This window comes from Oncorhynchus keta, chromosome 11 (genome assembly GCF_023373465.1).
Source record: "Oncorhynchus keta strain PuntledgeMale-10-30-2019 chromosome 11, Oket_V2, whole genome shotgun sequence".
Lineage (NCBI taxonomy): Eukaryota > Metazoa > Chordata > Actinopteri > Salmoniformes > Salmonidae > Oncorhynchus > Oncorhynchus keta.
In genome coordinates, this window is record NC_068431.1 from 35,536,326 (window position 1) to 35,555,761 (window position 19,436).

Genomic DNA, 19,436 nt, shown 5'->3' on the forward strand with positions numbered 1-19,436 from the left:
TCTGATTAAAGAAGCAATAAAATAGGTTTTTAGACTAGTTGAGTATCTGGAGCATCAGCATTTGTGGGTTTGATTACAGGCTCAAAATGGCCAGAAACAAAGCACTTTTTTCAGAAAAAAAGTATATTCAGTCTATTCTTGTTCTGAGAAATGAAGGCTATTCTATGCGAGAAATTGTCAAGAAACTAAACATCTCGTACAACACTGTGTACTACTCCCTTCACAGAACAACGCAATCTGTCTCTAACCAGAATAGAAAGAGGAGTGGAAGGCCCCGGTGCAAAACTGAGAAAGAGGACAAGTACATTAGAGTGTCTAGTTTGAGAAACAGATGCCTTACAAGTCCTCAACTGGTGGCTTCATTAAATAGTACCTGCAAAACACCAGTCTCAACATCAACAGTGAAGAGGCGACTCTGGGATGCTGACTTTCTAGGCAGAGTTCCAAAGAAAAAGCCATATCTCAGACTGGCCAATAAAAAGAAAAGATAAAGATGGGCAAAAGACACTGGACAGAGGAATTCTACCTGGAAGGCCAGCATCCTGGAGTCGTCTCTTCACTGTTGACGTTGAGACTGGTGTTTTGCGGGTACTATTTAATGAAGCTGCCAATGATAAACTTAGATTAGCTAACACAACGTGCCATTGGAACACAGGAGTGATGGTTGCTGATATTGGGCCTCTGTAGATATTCCATAGAAAAATCATCCGTTTCCAGCTACAATAGTCATTTACAACATTAACAATGTCTTCACTGTATTTCTGATCATTTTGATGTTATTTTAATGGATAAAAAATGAGCTTTTCTAAGTGGTCCCAAACTTTAGAATGGTAGTGTATGTTTTTTTCCAACAGCAGACTATGATCAATAATGACAAAAGCAGCACTGAAGTCTAACAAAACAGCTCCCACAATCATTTTTACATCAATTTCTCTCAGCCAATCATCAGTCATTTGTGTAATTGCCGTGCATGTTGAATGTCCTTCCCTATACGCATTCTGAAAGTCTGTTGTCAATTTGTTCACTGTAAAATAGCATTGTATCTGGTCAAGCACAATTTTTTTCCAAAAGTTTACTATTCTTGGGTAGCAGAATTACTTTTGCTTCCCTCCGGGTCTGAGGGTACAAACTTTATTGTAGGCTTAGATTGAAGATATAGCAAATAAGAGTGGCAATATCGTCTACTAATTATCCTCAGTCAATTTCCGTCCAAGTTGTTGCCTTAAGTTTGCTAATCTTGCCAATTAAAAAATGATTAGTAGTTGGCAATATCAGTGGGTTTTGTGATGAGTGAGACTTCTGATTCAATGAATGATGAAGCTTTAGTTTGCCATTTGCCCAAAATTTCATTTAAGGTGCTCCAAAGCTTTTTACTATAATTCTTTACATCATTAATCTTTGTTTCATAGTACAGTTTCTTCTTCTTTTTATTCAGCTTAGTGTACGTTTGCCAATCGGTCATGCAGCCAGACTTATTTGTCATTCCTTTTGACTCCACCCTCTCAAACATACACTTTTTCAATTCCTCATCAATCCACAGGGATTTAATCATTTTTACAGTCATTTTCTTAATGGGTGCATGCTTATTCGTTACTGGAATAAGCAATTTCATAAATGTGCCAAGTGCAGCGTCTGGTTGCTCCTCATTACACACCACAGACCAGCAAATATTCTTTACATCATCAACATAGGAATCACCACAAAACATTTTGTATGACCTCTTATACACTAGATTAGGCCCAGCTTTTGGAACTTAGGTTTTCCTAGATATGGCTACTATATTGTGATCACTACATTCATTGGATTTGGACAGAGCTTTAAAGCAGATTTCTGCAGCATTAGTAAAGATGTGATCAATACATGTTGATGATTTAATTGCTGTGCTGTTTGTAAATACCCTGGTAGGTTGACTGATAACCTGAACCAGGTTGCAGGCATTGCCTTTGTTTCAGTATGGTCAGGGTGTGAGTTGGGTGGGTTGTCTATGTTCTTTTTTCTATAATTTGGGATTTCCTGTGTTCGGCCTGGTATGGTTCTCAATCAGATGCAACTGTCAATCGTTGTCCCTGATTGAGAATCATACTTAGGTAGCCTGGTTTCACTTTTGAGTTGTGGGTGTTTATTTCCTGTTTAGTGTTTTTTCATTCACCTTACAGGACTGTTCTTTTGTCGTTTGTTGTTTTGTTCAGTGTTCAGTTATTTTATTAAAAACATGAACACTTACCACGCTGCGCTTTGGTCCTCACCTTCTTCCACCACAGACGATCGTTACAGACTGCTTGTTTTGTCACAAACTGAAATTAGGTGAACTGTTCGAAATTTTGCAAGCTATTTCTGCATATTGCACCTTTAAAAGATTGACTTGTCATTTTTTTCAAAGTTAGCATATGAAAGCAAGACATTATTTGAAGCAATGCATAACAAAATAGTCTCAACAGCAAAGGTGGTAGTAAAACATAGTGTTTCTAATAGATGGTTTTAACAGGGTATTACACACATTTCAAATTGAGCTCATTCAAATGAATTCTCCATTACTGGAGAATGCCCTCCGACGAACCATCAAACAGGCAAAGCATCAATACAGGACTAAGATCGAATCGTACTACACCGGCTCCAACGCTCGTCAACTGTGTGATCATGCTCTCCGCAGCCAATGTAAGACCTTTAAAACCTCTTAAGGATCGGACCCTTATTTTGAGTAAGACCTTTAAACAGGTTAACATTCACAAGGCCGGAGGGCCAGGCGGATTACCAGGAAGTGTACTGACCATAATGTTGTCCTCCTGATTCCTGCTTACAAGCAAAAATTAAAGCAGGAAGCACCAGTGACTCGGTCTATAAAAACGTGGGCAGATGAAGTAGCTGCTAAACTACAGGACTGTTTTGCTAGCCCAGACTGCAATATGTTCCGGGATTCTTCTGATGGCATTGAGGAGTACACCACATCAGTCACTGGCTTTATCAATAAGCGCATCAAGGACGTCGTCCCCACAGTAACTGTACGTACATACCCCAACCAGAAGCCATGGATTAAAGGTAACATTCGCACTGAGCTAAAGGGTAGAGCTGCAGGCAAAGTGTCAATACAAGATTGAATATCGAATCAGACTACACCGGCTCTGACACTCGTCGGATGTGGCAGGGCTTGCAAACTATTACAGACTAGAAAAGGGAAGCACAGTCGAGAGCTGCCCAGTGACACAAGCCTACCAGACGAGCTAAATAACTTCTATGCTCGTTTCGAGGCAAATTGCACTGAAACATGCATGAGAGCATCAGCTGTTCTGGAAGACTGTGTGATCACGCTCTCTGCAGCCGATGTGAGTAAGACCTTTAAACAGGTCAACATTCAGCATGCGCTGACCAACTGCCAAGTGCCTTCACTGACATTTTCAACCTCTCCCTGTCTGAGTCTGTAATACCAACATTTTTTCAAGCAGACCACCACAGTCCCTGTGCCCAAGAACACTAAGGTAACCTACAGCTCAGCATTCAACACCATAGTGCCCTCAAAGCTCATCAATAAGCTAAGGACCCTGGGACTAAACACCTCCCTCTGCAACTGGATCCTGGACTTCCTGACGGGCCGCCCCCAGGTGGTAAGGGTAGGTGACAACATATCCACCAGGCTGATCCTCAACACGGGGGCCCCTCAGGAGTGCGTGCTCAGTCCCCTCCTGTACTCCCTGTTCACTCGTGACTGCACGGCCAGGCACGACTCCAACACCATCATTAAGTTTGCTGAAGACACAACAGTGGTAGGCCTGATCACCGACAATGACGAGCTAGCCTATAGGGAGGAAGTCAGAGACCTGACCGAGTGGTGCAAGAACAACAACCTCTCCCTCAAAGTGATCAAGACAAAGAAGATGATTGTAGACTACAGGAAAAGGAGGACTTAGTACCCCCCCATTCTCATCGATGAGGTTGGAGTGGATTAGGTTGAGAGCTTCAAGTTCCTTGGCATCCACATCACCAACAAACTAACATGTTCCAAGCACACGAAGACGGTACGACAAAACCAATTTCCAATCAGGAGACTGAAAAGATTTGGCATGGGTCCTCAGATCCTCAAAAGGTTCTACAGCTGCACAATCGAGAGCATCCTGACGGGTTACATCAATGCCTGGTATAACAACTGCTCGGCCTCCGACTGCAAGGCACTACAGAGGGTAGTGCGTACGGCCCAGTACATCACTGGGGCCAAGCTTCCTGCCATTCAGGACCTCTATACCAGGCGGTGTCTGAGGAAGGCCCTAAAAATGTTCAAAGACTCCAGCCACTCTAGTCATAGGCTGTTCTCTCTGCTACCGCACGGCAAGCGGTACTGGAGCGCCAAGTCTAGATCCAAGAGGCTTCTAAACAGCTTGTACCCCCAAGTCATAAGAATCCTGAACATCTAATCAAAAGGCTACCCAGACTATTTTCATTGCCCCTCCCCCTTTACACCACTGCTACTCTCTGTTGTTATCATCTATGCATAGTCACTTATAACCTGCCCAGGGACTGAGGTTGAAAATTAGCCGGCTGGCTAAAACCGGCACTTTTACTGAAACGTTGATTAATGTGCACTGTCCCTGTAAAAATAAAATAAACTAAACTAAACTTTAATACCTCTACCTACATGTACATATTACCTCAATTACCTCGACTAACCGGTGCCCCTGCACATTGACTTGGTACCGGTACCCCCAGTGTATGGTCCTTCTGTAGCTCAGTTGGTAGAGCATGGCGCTTGTAACGCCAGGGTAGTGGGTTCAATTCCCGGGACCACCCATACGTAGAATGTATGCACACATGACTGTAAGTCGCTTTGGATAAAAGCGTCTGCTAAATGGCATATATTAGTGTATAGCCTCGCTGTTGTTATTTTACTGCTGCTCTTGAATTATTTGTTACTTTTATTTCTTACTTTTTTTTGTTGGTATTTTTCTTAAAAGTGCATTGTTGGTTAATGGCTTATAAGTAAGCATTTCACTGTAAGGTCTACTACACCTGTTGTATTCGGCGCATGTAACAAATAACATTTTATTTGATTTGGTTGTCTTCTATCAATGACTGTAAGATGGGTTGGGGTTTAATTGTGGTTTTAATATTATCAAAATACTCAACCTTTGAGTTTTCACGCAAGGGGCAAACTCTCCATTACCATGAGGGAGGAGTATGAATTCCAAATTATTATTTTTTCAAATGGTCATTTGTTACTGTATGTTTTGATGGTGAGTTCACTGAGGCCTACACTGACTGGTCCATCAACATCACACTTCTCACATGCTTTTGGTCTATCCTAATCGCCCAGACATGAGCGAACATCTACTGCAGTGTTTTGGTAAAGCCTGTGTACTTGCGTCTTGACGAGTGCATGTCACAATGTAGGCTCTTTCGGATATCGTGTCTCCGTATTGAGTGCCTTGAACAGGCTCGCTGTTGCACTCACATTTTATTTACCATAATAGATGGATAGTGCAACTAGACTCAAATCAGCCTTCTCCCTCCCTAGCTGTCTTTCTCGCTCGCTCTCTATCTCTCTCTCTCTCGCTTTCTCTCTTCCTTTCACCATCCCCCTTTTATCTGTCTGTATCTCTTAGAGCCATTGTTTTGGACAACAAAGGGATGGTGAAACAGAGATTCTGCCATTTTCTTTCTTTCTGTGGCGCTGTGGAAGCTCAGGGAGAACAAGCCGCTCCTGCAGGGAAGTATGGTATACAGTCACCTGACACACAGTAACACCAACAACAACAACAAGACAGCTTTTGTTATTGAAATGTTATAAGAGAACATCATGGAATATTGAGAACACAATACAAATGCACATACCATAACAGTTGTGATTTGGGAGAAGCTTGGAGATTTGGTATCACAGGAAATTAAACAAACTCTGTCAAAAGCCATGTGCAATTGAATGACATGATACAGTCTGTAGTGAAAACCGCGTCCTTGTTTCAAATCATTTGTAAAAAAGCTACTTTAATCTGTTCATGTATTTTCAAATGTATACATTTTCAGCTTCTGTACTGAGACTGGCTGGATGCTGATTGTCTGTATGGATTTTGTGTTGACTAGATAGATCATTGCCACGATATAAGATAGCAAATCATGTGGCAAAACTAAGGATTAGAGACCATGGGATTATGAAAATTCAGACATTGATTTTAAAGCTGATCTCCTTATACCCAAACAAACCACTGGGATTAAAGTCACTGACTAAAATAACCTTTGCTGTTTCATTTGACTTCAGATGAATATATGATTCATGAAACATATGCACAAGATTGATGAGAAAGGTGGGTAATCAGGTCAAATCTTTAGCTAATTCACATTATCATTACAACAGAACAAGAAAGAAATTGTTATACCATTCACAACTATTTGAGAAATAATACATATTTTAAGGATGATAGGCCTATTAATGAAAAAGACAAAAATCATTATACATTTAACAATAGACTGATAAACAAAGATAAATGCTAATAATAAGTGGTCAAACATTAATCAAATTCTCTGAGAAAATTATTCATATTGTTAACAGCTTCTGCTAAATGACTAAAATGTAAATGTAAGAAAGCTGCCATATTTGGAGAGCTAAGCTGTTGAGCGATTGGTGAGAGCTTCAGAGCTACAGTATTCAATAAACTGTTTTAATAATCCAGTTGAAAAGGCTAGTGGGCGTTGAAAATGGCAGGCATGCAGACTGCAGAGAGACCAGTGTCTGTAGAGAGACAGGCAGCCCAGCCTGGTGTCATAGACTAGGCGTAACATAGAAAACATAAAATTTGGAAACTTAAATTAGTATGATATGTTACGTTTGGTATGGTTACTTAACTACTTACTATTGTTTAGTTACTTTGCAACTACATAGCATGTTAGCTAACCCTTCCCCTAGCCCTAACGTTAATGCTTTTAGCTAACCCTTCCCCTAACCCTAACCCTTTAATGTAACTCCTTAACCCTAACCCCTAACACTAATTTCTAATCTTAATCCCTAACCTAGCTAACGTTAGCCACAACAAATTAGAATTCATAACATTTCATATGTTTTGCAAATTTGTAACATATTGTACATTTAAAACATTCGTAACATATTGCATGTTTTGAATATTCGTTACATTATAATTCATAACATATCGACGAAATGAATGATGGACATTGACAAATTAATACATGTTATACCAACATAACATACTAAATGGGTGTCTCGGATTTACGTACAGAATATTAGGAAATGCTCTGAGACCAGGTTGCAGAGGCAGCCAGGAGCAGGCAGAGAGGACTGGAGCTGTGCAGATCACCAAGAACAGCGCCATAACTGGATGAACAACACACACACCCCTCACTGGAGAGAGCGAGAGAGAAAATGACAATAACCAAAATCAACACTGCTCAATCACAAATAGTTTTAAAAAGTACAATCATGTAGACTACACAGCGTATTAGTGTCCATTTGAAGACCTCCTTGCATTCCATCTTGGTTGGGAGGATTGAAGACAGGCTTAATGTTAATCATATGTCTTATTTTGGTCAAGGTGGCCACAGGCACAGCACACACTGCATGGCTAGTGACAGACAGGCCTTGTATTCCTCGTGCAGTGCATGTACAGGTCTGATGTGGATGCTAAGTATATGAGACAGAGGCTGCATTAGGCGGAGAGTGCTGCAGTTTGACTGGCCCACTAAACAGAACAAAGACACTGGCAGGCCAGTATGAGAATACATATACAGTCTCCCTGCTCTAGGGTAGACTATTGATAACGATTACATAATTAAATAGAACAGTGTATTATATATCTCTATTATGTTACTGAAATCATCATTATCATACTATATATTTTTATTTATTTAACTAGGCAAGTCAGAACAAATTCTTATTTACAATGACTGCCTACTCTGGCCAAACCAGGACAACGCTGGGCCAATTGTGTGCCGCCCTATCACGGCATTATGTGATACAACCTAGAATCTAAACAGGTACTGTAGTGACACCTCTTGCACTGAGCTGCAGTGTCTTAGACCGCTGCGCCACTCGGGAGCACAAATATATCATAACACTTGATTATAGAAAAGAATAGAATATAAAAATATCCATGTGATAAACAATGCACTACTGGCATAACTACATTGTTTCATTTTGTATAGTGTAAAATAACCCTTATTCACATCAAAGGAATATTCATGTAATGGAAAGTAATGTAATCCTGAGTGTCAGAATGATGTCTACTCTCTTAGTACTGGTCTTTCATATAATAACCTTTTGAAGCAATCCCAGAGGTTCAATTAAAAAGCATTGCTCATGGTGCTAATCTGTTGTGAGGATTGAGTGCTTGTCTCTGTGTCAGAAATACACAGAAAACATGCTCAAACTTAAAACCCTTGTAAGCCATGTATTTCAAATATGTTTTATATTACAAACAATGCAGGCCTATTTTTCCAGATCACAGTTCGTAATTGCTGTATAGGCCTAACCATGTTGTTGGCCTAAATGTATGTCTATATGTATATCTATATTAGGCTATACATCTATTTTAATTTCTGTTTGATTATCTTGACAAATCAAAATATGCCATTTCGTTTTAGTAAATTACATTCACATGGCTATTCCTATTTTAACATTACTGCATTTGCATTGTGTTCAATATGTTGGCTTGCAGCTTTGAAATGGATTTTTCACGAACCTCAAAACTTGACAGGAGGGAAACCACGGGAAGATGTGCAGCACGTGACAAAAGAAAACAGTATTTTTTTTGCTGGTGATAGTGAGGCTGAGGTGAGTCGACTGAGGCTATGGCACTTCGACAACATTAACATGCCGGAGTAGAGGCTATTCTTATCCAACCATTCACCGACCATTTTGAGCGTGTAGTTGGCTAGGCTATCGGCTGATGGATTGGATACATCTCCTGTGTGGTCTCCCTAGTCACACGAGCAGGGGTTCCTGACATGGCTGCTGTTGACGCCCCTGGTGCGAGGAAGGCCGCTGCTCATATTTGTCAAGGTCAATTAATAAATGCAGTCAAAGGCTGGCTGAATCCCAACACGCCCGCGGGGCTCATAAATTATACAGAAAACACATTAAAGGACATGACTTGATGTCTTCACATTGAGATCATTTAGATTTTTTTCGGGGCTGGAGTGGATTAGAATAATCATTGGACTAATAATCACTTGATTATTTTAACGTAGGCAATATTAATTTATTTTACCCTGAATGGACACCTTGGTATCCTGTCTCTCATAAGGAGTGGAGACAAGCCCCTGCATGAAATCTAGCGCTCAGCTGAAGGGATGGAGTGGCGAGCTGCTGCACCTTTAAGGCAATGAAGAAGAAAAGCGGCTGCGGAGGAGGCGAGGGTTATTCCATAATGCTCTGAGCCAGGGAAGGTTAGCGCAGGGACCAGTGTGATTTGTACGGCTGCGGGAAGATGCGTGTGCTTGTTGCTTGTTGGATGGAGAGAGGCGGTGAAAATGAAATGAGTTTTCATTAGAGGCTTCAGCCAACAACTATTGCCTCCTGCTTAAAAATTCATACGTTCTTTTTTTCCAAATCCAACTTTATGATTTTGGTCACTGGAAACTTTTTTTGTTTCATTATTTATTCATAGGTGTTTTCATTCTTTTGAAATTCGAATTTGTAACTTCATTCTTTATTTTCTTTGGGAATTCCACCTGTGCACATTGCGTTTAACCCTCCTCGTGTCGCGTCTTCAACCTCCAGTCTCAGCAGCACTCACCTGGACCGGAGCTCAAGAAGGCGAACCCCCCGCCCAAACGCCGGGAAGGCTGCACTAAGGCACGGCGTTGCCACTTCAAGGGAGACGTAGGCCTACAATTCGATCTCAGCTCTTACAAAAACACAATCACCAGAAGCTCATACCTCCTCTTCCCAACCTAGAGAGAGAGAGAGAGCGAGAGCGCGAGAGAGATAGAGAGAGAGAGAGAGAGAGGGAGAGAGACTGATTTGTACAGACCATCGTCCATTGCTATTGACATATTGAATAAATATAAAGAACATCTAAGGAAGAAAGTGTGTGGAGTGAAAATAAGAAAAAGCATAGCTTGGATATTGAACGGAGCGGGGCATGTGGATATTGGCTATCATCTTTTTCCAGTGCATCTTGAATGGTGAGTTGTGCTCTCTAAAATGAACTTAATTCATTTATGTTCATTTAACTCTGAACAAAACTTACCAGATATATCCTACAAGCTCTGTGTTGATTATTTTCGGAATAATATAATTGCTTTTGTGAGAAAATGAAATAGTTAAGGGCTGATGCTATGTCCTGAGAGGCCAAGGGGAGATCGATGTTGGATTGGGCAGCCGCAGAAGTACCCTACAAGCTGTGCTATGCCTGCCAGTCACATCCAGGTTAATTACCTAATGCCTATAGTTGGATACAACTATGTGAAAACACTGATTTAAAAACACGGAATAAAACATTCGAGACTCTACTTTTTTCATTGGGGAAATCAACATAATATTTTATAAGACATTTCTAGAATAGTGTAACAGTACATAGGCAGTGTATGTGGAGTGATGCCTATATTTTCTTTCCCTGGTGGCTTTATATGAAAATATTAGCTAAATGCTTGTATCATTTTGATTCTTTTCTCAGGTTAGACTTCAATAATAAGTAACCTTATTTCAGTTTGGTCTAATTGTACTTTTTTTGCATTTTGAATCTAATGAAATTTAGTGATATTGTGTATTTTGATTTATTTTAAAAACTGTTTAGAAGATTAACTTCATGTTTCATTTTTTTTTAAGTTAATTTTTCTTCATAATTACCAATTAGGGATTATTGCAGCAAATTTACATACTTACATCAATACAATTAGTAATTCCATATATTAATTCATAACAGCATAATCACATGTGAATTACACTTAAATAGTGTACCACTTAATAAAATGCAATGATTTCTCCTAGCCACATACTGTATATTGATTCATTGAAAAAAATGTATGCAATAGGCAAATGAATGTTTTATATAAAAAATCAAATGCAGTAGCATCTAGGGATGAAGTAAATTAATTTTTGCACGAGATAATTTATTTATTTATGTACAATCAGTCCGGTATCTTTTGAGATAATACTTAAAAAGGAAACAACGAGGTTGGTGCTGTCTTTTAAACATGTTTTTATGGCGTTACACCCGCCATATTACAAGTACAAACATGGAGGCATCAGGATAATAAATAAAAGACTTGAGGCAAGCCCCTCATGGCCCATTTCCCTGTGTTCCCACTCAAACAGTTTAACCCACTCCTTTTGTTTTACACAATGCAAAGGTGATTGGCCTGTAATTCCTACAAGATATGGATGGATATATAGGAGGCTAATTATATTTTGGGTTGGGGCTGCCTGAACCCTTAGCAAATACAAGAAGGGTGTGTGTGTGTGTGTGTGTGTGAGGGGGGGTAGAATGGAGCAAGAGAGAAAATTGGGGCATTTAGAGGGTCTTTTTAAAGATGGACGGATGGACGGCTGGAGGGAGGGGGCCGGGAGGGAATGAAAAGTGGACACATGCATGTAAACTGAGGGGAGAGAGGGCAATGCATCAACCAAAGATGACAGGAAAACCATTTTGTGGCAGTGCTGAAGGACTGAATGAGGCTGCCATTGTTTGCCACAGAGAATACATTAAGGCAGTGAGGGACGTGTACAAATGCATTTTAACACAACTGAGGCGTGACTGGTTCTAGAGAGAGCACCTGTTCAATAGTATGATGTCCATTACACATATAAATCCATGAGGTTCAACAATACACCCTTGTGTGAGCTGAGAGCACTATCTCTATCTAGGCTTTTGAACAGCTTCACATAGTGTGTTTTGACCAAGCAGACTACAGCGTTGTAAAATGGCTGCTCCTCAAGTGTTCAGCATAGAAACTTAGAATGAAAATACCATTGTGGATTATGATGCATGCAGCGTCTATGGTTGTTTTGATGCGCTGTGTTTTATTGACAGATGCACTTTATGCAGGGGTCACTTTGTCAGTCTTTGAAGTTATTCAAATTATTGTTTTGTGGTCAGGAATTGCATACAATAATATTATGCAGTATTCTTTCCTTTTTTATGCTTGTTTCTTTCAAAAACATGTGAAAAAATAGGTTTATACAGCAGTTTTGCTTATGATATCTGTCTACTTTGCATATTGCGCTGATTTGTATTTTTTTTTTATGTCCAAGCAACGTCCACATCACCAGCACTATCCTCTGTTTGAATAGTACAATGTGTAGCCTAGCTCTTCTGGGCAGCAAGAGAGAGAGGGGGAGGGAGAGAGATATATTGGATCGCAGAAATAAAGGCTTTTAGGGTTCTGATCTAGCAGCACATGCTCCTGAGGTGGTCTTTTGGTATTTGGTATTTTATTAGGATCCCTAGTAGCCGTTGCGAAAGCAGCAGCTACCCTTCTACTGTCTCTATGGAAACATGGCTAATGAGTGTTGGCATAGTGTGGACTGGGTCTGAGCAAGGCCGCGCTCTGTGCAGGTGACCCCGGAAGTTCTTTGCCATGGATTAGACCGATCACTCCTGCAGCCCAGTGATATTGTTGTAGATAGAGAGAGGAGATGTGAAGGTTATTATTGCATGTTTTAAAGATGTTACTCTGGTGGTGAGTTATCCATCATTCTGATGACAGAGATACATTTTTCCCAGGTTTGTGTTGTTTTTTTCAGGACTGACAACCCCAATCAGTAATAGTTAGCTCATGTCTTTTTGTTTGCTTTAGATCTTGTTTTAGAAGGTGTATTTATAGTTTGTGATTTATGTAAAGGTATGGAGCATTTTATTTAAAAGTTGTTAGATCATGTTTTCTGTTTTTAGCAACAGCCTGACATTTAAACATTTAAATCTACCGGACACTTTGTGCTGCGTATACTTAAATGCTGCTTTCCATTTTCATTTTCACGACTGAGGTGCAAACTCATCTTGTCTGTGGATACAATTCGCAATCATAAATAATTTGCAGTTGCAACAAATAAAAAGCATTGTAGAGTGGATTTCAATGACACTTTTCCAGTGCTCTTGCATCAGTATCTCTATTAAAACCCAAATGTGATGGGAACATCAATGGAGAGACAGATTGGGGAAATGGCATAATGTTGTTTTTGCTCAGCAATGCCAGGGGGCAAATTGGACACACGCTCAATTGGACACTAATAATCAGTGCGAATATACAACAATGCTCCTCAATTGGCTCACTCTGTCTGTCTGTCTGTCTGTCTGTCTGTCTGTCTGTCTGTCTGTCTGTCTGTCTGTCTGTCTGTCTGTCTGTCTGTGTGCTTCCTCTTATTTAAACACATACCTTCATCTGTGCTTGCCAGTAGGAAGACTCCTTCTTTTGAAGATTAAAGCCATCCTAGGCTTGGCATCTGAATAGCTGTCAGTATCAGTTAGACTGCTCGTTTCGAACAGGAATAGCCCAGGGAACCAGGCTACAGGATTAACCTTGATAAAGCTGTCATGACCACAGAGATTTTAATCAACCCATCTGGGAGATCTACAGAAAGAGAGACCCAGGTTTGGGATGGTCATAGCAGACATGTTGACTTAGTAATTGGACACAGTGTTTTTGTCATTGCAATCAGGGATGAGAGAGTGGAAGAAAAGGACAATTGTACATTGAGTGTAAATGTATGTGCGAATGATGGATGTCGTTTATCACAAACAGCAGGAATATCTACACACTGAAGATCAGTGTGTACACTGTATATACAAAAGTATGTGGACACCCCTTCAAATGAGTGGATTTGGCTATTTCAGCCACACCCTTTGCTGACAGGTGTATAAAATTGAGCACAAGGCCATTCAATCTCCATACACAAATATTGGCAGTAGAATGGCCTTACTGAATAGCTCAGTGACTTTCAACGTGGCACCGTTGTAGGATGCCACCTTTGCAACAAGTCAGTTCGTCAAATTTCTGCCCTGCTTGAGCTTCCCCAATCAACTGTAAGTGCTGTTATTGTGAAGTGGAAACGTCTAGGAGCAACAACGGCACAGCCGAAAAGTGCTAGGCCACAGAAGCTCACAGCACGGGACCGGCGAGTGCTGAAGAGCGTTGCGCGTAAAAATCGACTGTCCTCAGTTGCAACACTGCCTCTGGAAGCAACATCAGAACAGTAATTGTTCGTCAAGAGCTCCATGAAATGGGTTTCCATGGCCGAGCAGCCGCACACAAGTATAAGATCACCATGCGCAATGCCAAGTGTCGGCTGGAGTGGTGTAAAGCTCCGACCCCAATGGACTCTGGAGTAGTGGAAACACGTTCTCTGATGTGATGAATCAATCTTCACCATCTGGCAGTCCAACGGACAAATCTGGGTTTGGCGGATGCCAGGAGAACGCTACCTGCCCCAATGCACAGTGTCAACTGTAAAGTTTGGTGGAGGAGGAATAATGCTCTGGAGCTGTTTTTCATGATTCGGGCTAGGCCGCTTACTTCCAGTGAAGAGAAATCTTAACAATACAATGACATTCTAGATGTGCTTCCAACTTTGTGGCAACAGCTTGGGGAAGGACCTTTCCATTTTCAGCATGACAATGCCCCCATGCACAAAGCGAGGTCCATACAGAAATGGTTTGTCGAAATTGGTGTGGAAGATCTTGACTGGCCTGCACAGAGCCCTGACCTCAACCCCATCGAGCACCTTTGGGATGAATTGGAACGCTGACTGCCAGCCAGGCCTAATCGCCCAACATCAGTGCCTGACCTCACTAATGCTCTTGTGGCTGAATGAAAGCAAGCCCCCGCAACAATGTTCCATCATCTAGTGAAATGCCTTCACAGAAGAGTGGAGGCTGTTATTTTTTTGTTAAAAAAAGAAAGAGAAAGTTACCTTTATGTAACTAGGCAAGTCAGTTAAGAACAAATTCTTATTTACATTGGCGGCCTACCTGGACGACGCTGGGCTAATTGTGCGCCACCCTATGGAACTCCCAGTCACGATCCAGGGACTGCAGTGACACCTCTTGCACTGAGAGGCAGTGTCTTAGACCGCTGCGCCACTCGGTAGCAAAGAGGTGTCCATATTAAAGCCTGTGAGATGTTTGACGAGAAGGTGTCCACATACTTTTGGTCATGTAGTGTAGGTAACTTTGTCATTGTGAAGGAAAAGTCTATCTTCACTTTATATCTGAAAGTGTGAGGACAAGAAAACCGACAATGAATATTCAGAGAGATCCCCATTGTGTTGAATCACTTTGTACTAGATACGGAATCCTTAAAGAAAATCAAGATACTGTATTTCTTTCCTTTCATTGTTTAAAATATCAAAGATCAACAAACCTGCACTCCAAACCTGATATCTGCAACTCATAGATTTGGTTTGGGATCTTTTCTCTTTACCTAATGTGAATAATTTAAACTTATGAAAGACAGTGAACACTGTAAATAAAACACCCATATCCCATTATCGTTGTTATTACCAGTAAAAACACAAGACAACATTGCTTGGAGGTCATGTTTAGGCCAGTGGGAAACTGGATCTGTGTTGGCTGGTGGTATCCTTTGGTAGATAGATAAATATAAATACCAGCACTGTATAATAAAGCCTTCCAAAATACATCCTTCCCATAAAAATCTGCATGTGGCAGATATTTGCAATATCTAAAACATTGTGCAAGATGAATGTAATGTCATCTCCTAACATATCCCTGAGCTTGGAGTTAGTTGGCTGTTACATGCAGAACATACTGAACGATATGGTAATGGATGCACATTGAAATGTTAACTGTTTCATTTAACCCAGGCCAGAATGCTTAAAGGGATGATGGTGTGCAACTAAGCAGAGAGAGAGAGAGAGAGAGAGAGAGAGAGAGAGAGAGAGAGAGAGAGAGAGAGAGAGAGAGAGAGAGAGAGAGAGAGAGTAAGAGCTAGAGAGAGAGCGAGGGAGAGAGCGAGGGAGAGAGAGTAAGAGCAAGAGAGAGAGAGTGAGAGAGAGCAAGAGAGGGAGAGAGAGAGTAAGAGCTAGAGAGCAAGAGAGAGAGAGCAGGAGAGAGAGGGTAAGAGCTAGAGAGCGAGAGAGAGAGAGTAAGGGCTAGAGAGCAAGAGAGAGAGAGAGAGAGAGAGAGAGTAAGGGCTAGAGCAAGAGAGAGAGAGAGAAAGAGCAAGAGAGAGAGAGAGTAAGGGCGAGATAGCAAGAGAGAGAGAGAAAGAGCGAGAGAGAGAGAGTAAGAGCTAGAGCAAGAGATAGAGAGAGTAAGAGCTAGAGAGATAGTAAGGGCTAGAGAGCAAGAGAGAGAGAGAAAGAGCTAGAGAGCAAGAGAGAGAGAGAGAGAGTAAGGGTGAGAGAGAAAGAGAGAGAAAGAGAGAGAGAGAAAGAGCTAGAGCAACAGAGAGAGAGAGAGAGTAAGAGCTAGAGAGCAATAGAGAGAGAGAGAGTAAAAGCTAGAGCGCAAGAGAGAGAGAGAGAGAGTAAGAGCTAGAGCGCGAGAGAGAGAGAGAGCAATAGAGCGAGAGAGCGGGAGAGTCAGCATGTGTTACACACTGTAAAGAACTAAACTACTAGTCAAGGGAAAGTTCCTTCATGAACACAGGTTCGTGCTGGTAGGTGGAGTTTTATATCAGTGAATTAATAAAACAAGATCAGTAGTTAGTAGATAGCCTATATAATTTGTTTTTGCTAATTTGCTAATATTTTCACGTTAATGTGGGACAGTAGGCTAATGCCCTAACCCTTCAGAATGGCAGGAGCTGATCTAAATGTGGCACAACTATCCTACATCGGGATGCTGTGGACCAAAGGCCCTACAGTATGCACAAGACAAGTGTCCTGCTTGAACTTTTTTTCTGAAATTTGACTGTTGTACTGTGCCGTGTCTCAGAACTTCCAGTTTGTTAATTTTGTATGAGATTTTACGTAGCGAAAGGAAATGCTATCCTCGTTCAGCATAATAGACCCTCTTTTACCTTTGAGATACAGATAACCCTTCAGATACAATCACCATGGATTGAGGCCTGAAAGGTACATATTTTAGGATGAGTTGAGTATACAGGATGAGTAGTTTAAGATATGTCATGTACTATGTCAGGTCAAAGAGGAACAGGCGCTTAAGCCATTACACACACATAGCCGACAGTATACTATAGACTTGGCGTTGGACATTTAATACATACATCCAACCTGTGCAGCTCCAGGATCAGCTGAAATATAAGGTTTCCTGCTAAATTCATGGTTTGTGCTCACATCCTCACTCTTGCCCTCTTTGAAATCACCATGGCACTGTACTATTCACTTCAAATCAAATCAAATGTTATTTATCACATGCGCCGAATACAACAACAACCTTACCGTGAAATGCTTACTTACAAGCCCTTAACCAACAATGCAGTTCAAGAAAGAGTTATGCATAGATGATAATAAACAGCGAGTAGCAGCAGTGTAAAAACAAAGGGGGTGGAGAGGGAGGGTTGTCAATGTAAATAGTAAATTGATTGATTGTTCAGCAGTCTTATGGCTTGGGGGTAGAAGCTGTTAAGGAGCCTTTTGGTCCTAGACTTGGCGCTCCTGTACTGCTTGCTGTGCGATAGCAGAGAGAACAGTCAATGACTTGGGTGACTGGAGACTTGAACCATTTTTAGGGCCTTCCTCTGACACCACCTGGTATATAGGTCCTGGATGTCAGGAAACTTGGCCCCAGTGATGTACTGGGCAGTACGCACTACCCTCTGTAGTGCCTGACGGTCAGGTGCCGAGCAGTTGCCATACCAGGCGGTCAGGATGCTCTCGATTGTGCAGCTGTAAAACTTTGAGGATATGGGGACCCATGCCAAATCTTTTCAGTCTCCTGGGGGGGAAAAGGTGTTGTCATGCTCTCTTCACAACTGTCTTGGTGTGTTTGGATCATGATAGTTCGTTGGTGATGTGGACACCACTTAACTCTCGACCCGCTCCACTTCAGCCCAGTCGATGTAAATGGGGGTGTGTTTGTCTTGCTCACATTAAGGGAGAGGTTGTCGTCCTGGCACCACACAGCCAGGTCTCTGACCTCCTCCCTATAGGCTGTCTCATCGTTGTTGGTGATCAGGCCTACCACTGTTGCGTAAACGTAAATATGGTGTTGGAGTCATGCTTGGCCACGCAGTCGTGGGTGAATCTGTTGGGGCGGAATGCGAATTGGAGTGGGTCTAGGGTTTCTGGCATGATAGTGTTGATTGTGAGCCATGACCAACCTTTCAAAGCACTTCATGGCTAACAACGTGAGTGCTACGGGGCGGTCATCATTTAGGTAGGTTACCTTCGCTTTCTTGAGCACAGGGACTATGGTGGTCTGTTTGAAACATGTAAGTATTACAGACGGTAAGGGAGAGGTTGAAAATGTCAGTGAAGACACTTGCCAGTTGCTTTGAGTACATGTCCTGGTAATCTGTCTGGCCCTGCGGCTTTGTGAATGTTGACCTCTTTAATGGTCGTGCTCACATCGGCTAAGGAGTGCGTGAGTACACAGTTGTCCGGAACAGTAGGTGCTGTCATGCATGCTTCAGTGTTGCTTGCCTCGAAGCGAGCATAAAGTAGCTCATCTGGCAGGCTCGCGTCACTGGGCAGCTCGCAACTGGGTTTCCCTTTGTAGTCCGTAATAGTTTTCAAGCCCTGCCACATCCGACGAGCGTCAGAGCCAGTGTAGTAGGATTCAATCTTAGTCCGGTATTGAAGCTTTCCTCTGGTTGCCCATGTAGCATGTGATACTAGGAGCGCCGCTTCTGGATGAGCATTTTCTTGTTTGCTTATAGCCTTATACAGCTTGTTGAGTGCGGTCTTAGTGCCATCATCAATTTTTGGTGGTAAATAGACGGCTACGAATAATATAGATGAGAACTCTCTTGGTTGATAGTGTTGTCTACAGCTTTTTATGACGTATTCTACCTCGAGAGAGCGATACCTCAAGATTTCTTTAATATTAAACATTGCACACCAGCAGTTATTGACAAATAGACACACACCCCCGCCCCTCCTCTTACAAGACGTAGCTGCTCTATCCTGCCGATGCACAGAGAAGTCAGCTCTATGTTATCCGTGTCATCGTTTAGCCATGTCTCTGTGAAATGGCTCGTTGGTAGGATAGTCTTAATCATAGATTGTCCAGTTTGTTTTCCAATGATTGCATGTTGGCCAATAATACTGAGAGTAGTGATGGTTTACCTACTCGTCTGCGAATTTCTCCGTCTTTTTTTCACGCAGATGACAGGGATTTGGGCCTTGTCTCGACAAAGCAGAAAATCCTTTGTGTCAGAATCATTAGAGAAAATAATATTTGTCTAGTTTGAGGTGAGTAATTGCTGTTCTGATGTCCAGAAGCTCTTTTCGGTCATAAGAGACGGCAGCAGCAACATTATGTACAAAATTAGTTGCAAACAATGCGAAAAAGCTAACTAAATAGCACAGTTGGTTAGGAGCCCCTAAAACGGCAGCCTTCTCCCCCGGAACCATTATCTGC

General features: G+C 41.6%; 1 protein-coding gene across 3 annotated transcripts in view; it reads left to right on the forward strand.

The window, feature by feature from the left end:
• The first annotated feature begins 9,087 nt into the window (after positions 1-9,087).
• dscama (Down syndrome cell adhesion molecule a) overlaps positions 9,088-19,436 on the forward strand; it is a 176,633-nt gene continuing 166,284 nt past the window's right edge. For 2 of the 3 annotated variants that reach the window (XM_035780367.2, XM_035780370.2), the window contains exon 1: positions 9,088-10,116. In XM_035780367.2, coding sequence (XP_035636260.1) covers positions 10,074-10,116 — 43 coding nt within the window. In that variant the 5' untranslated portion in view covers positions 9,088-10,073. The remainder of the gene's footprint in view (positions 10,117-19,436) is intronic. The other variant, XM_035780369.2, reaches the window with a different exon arrangement.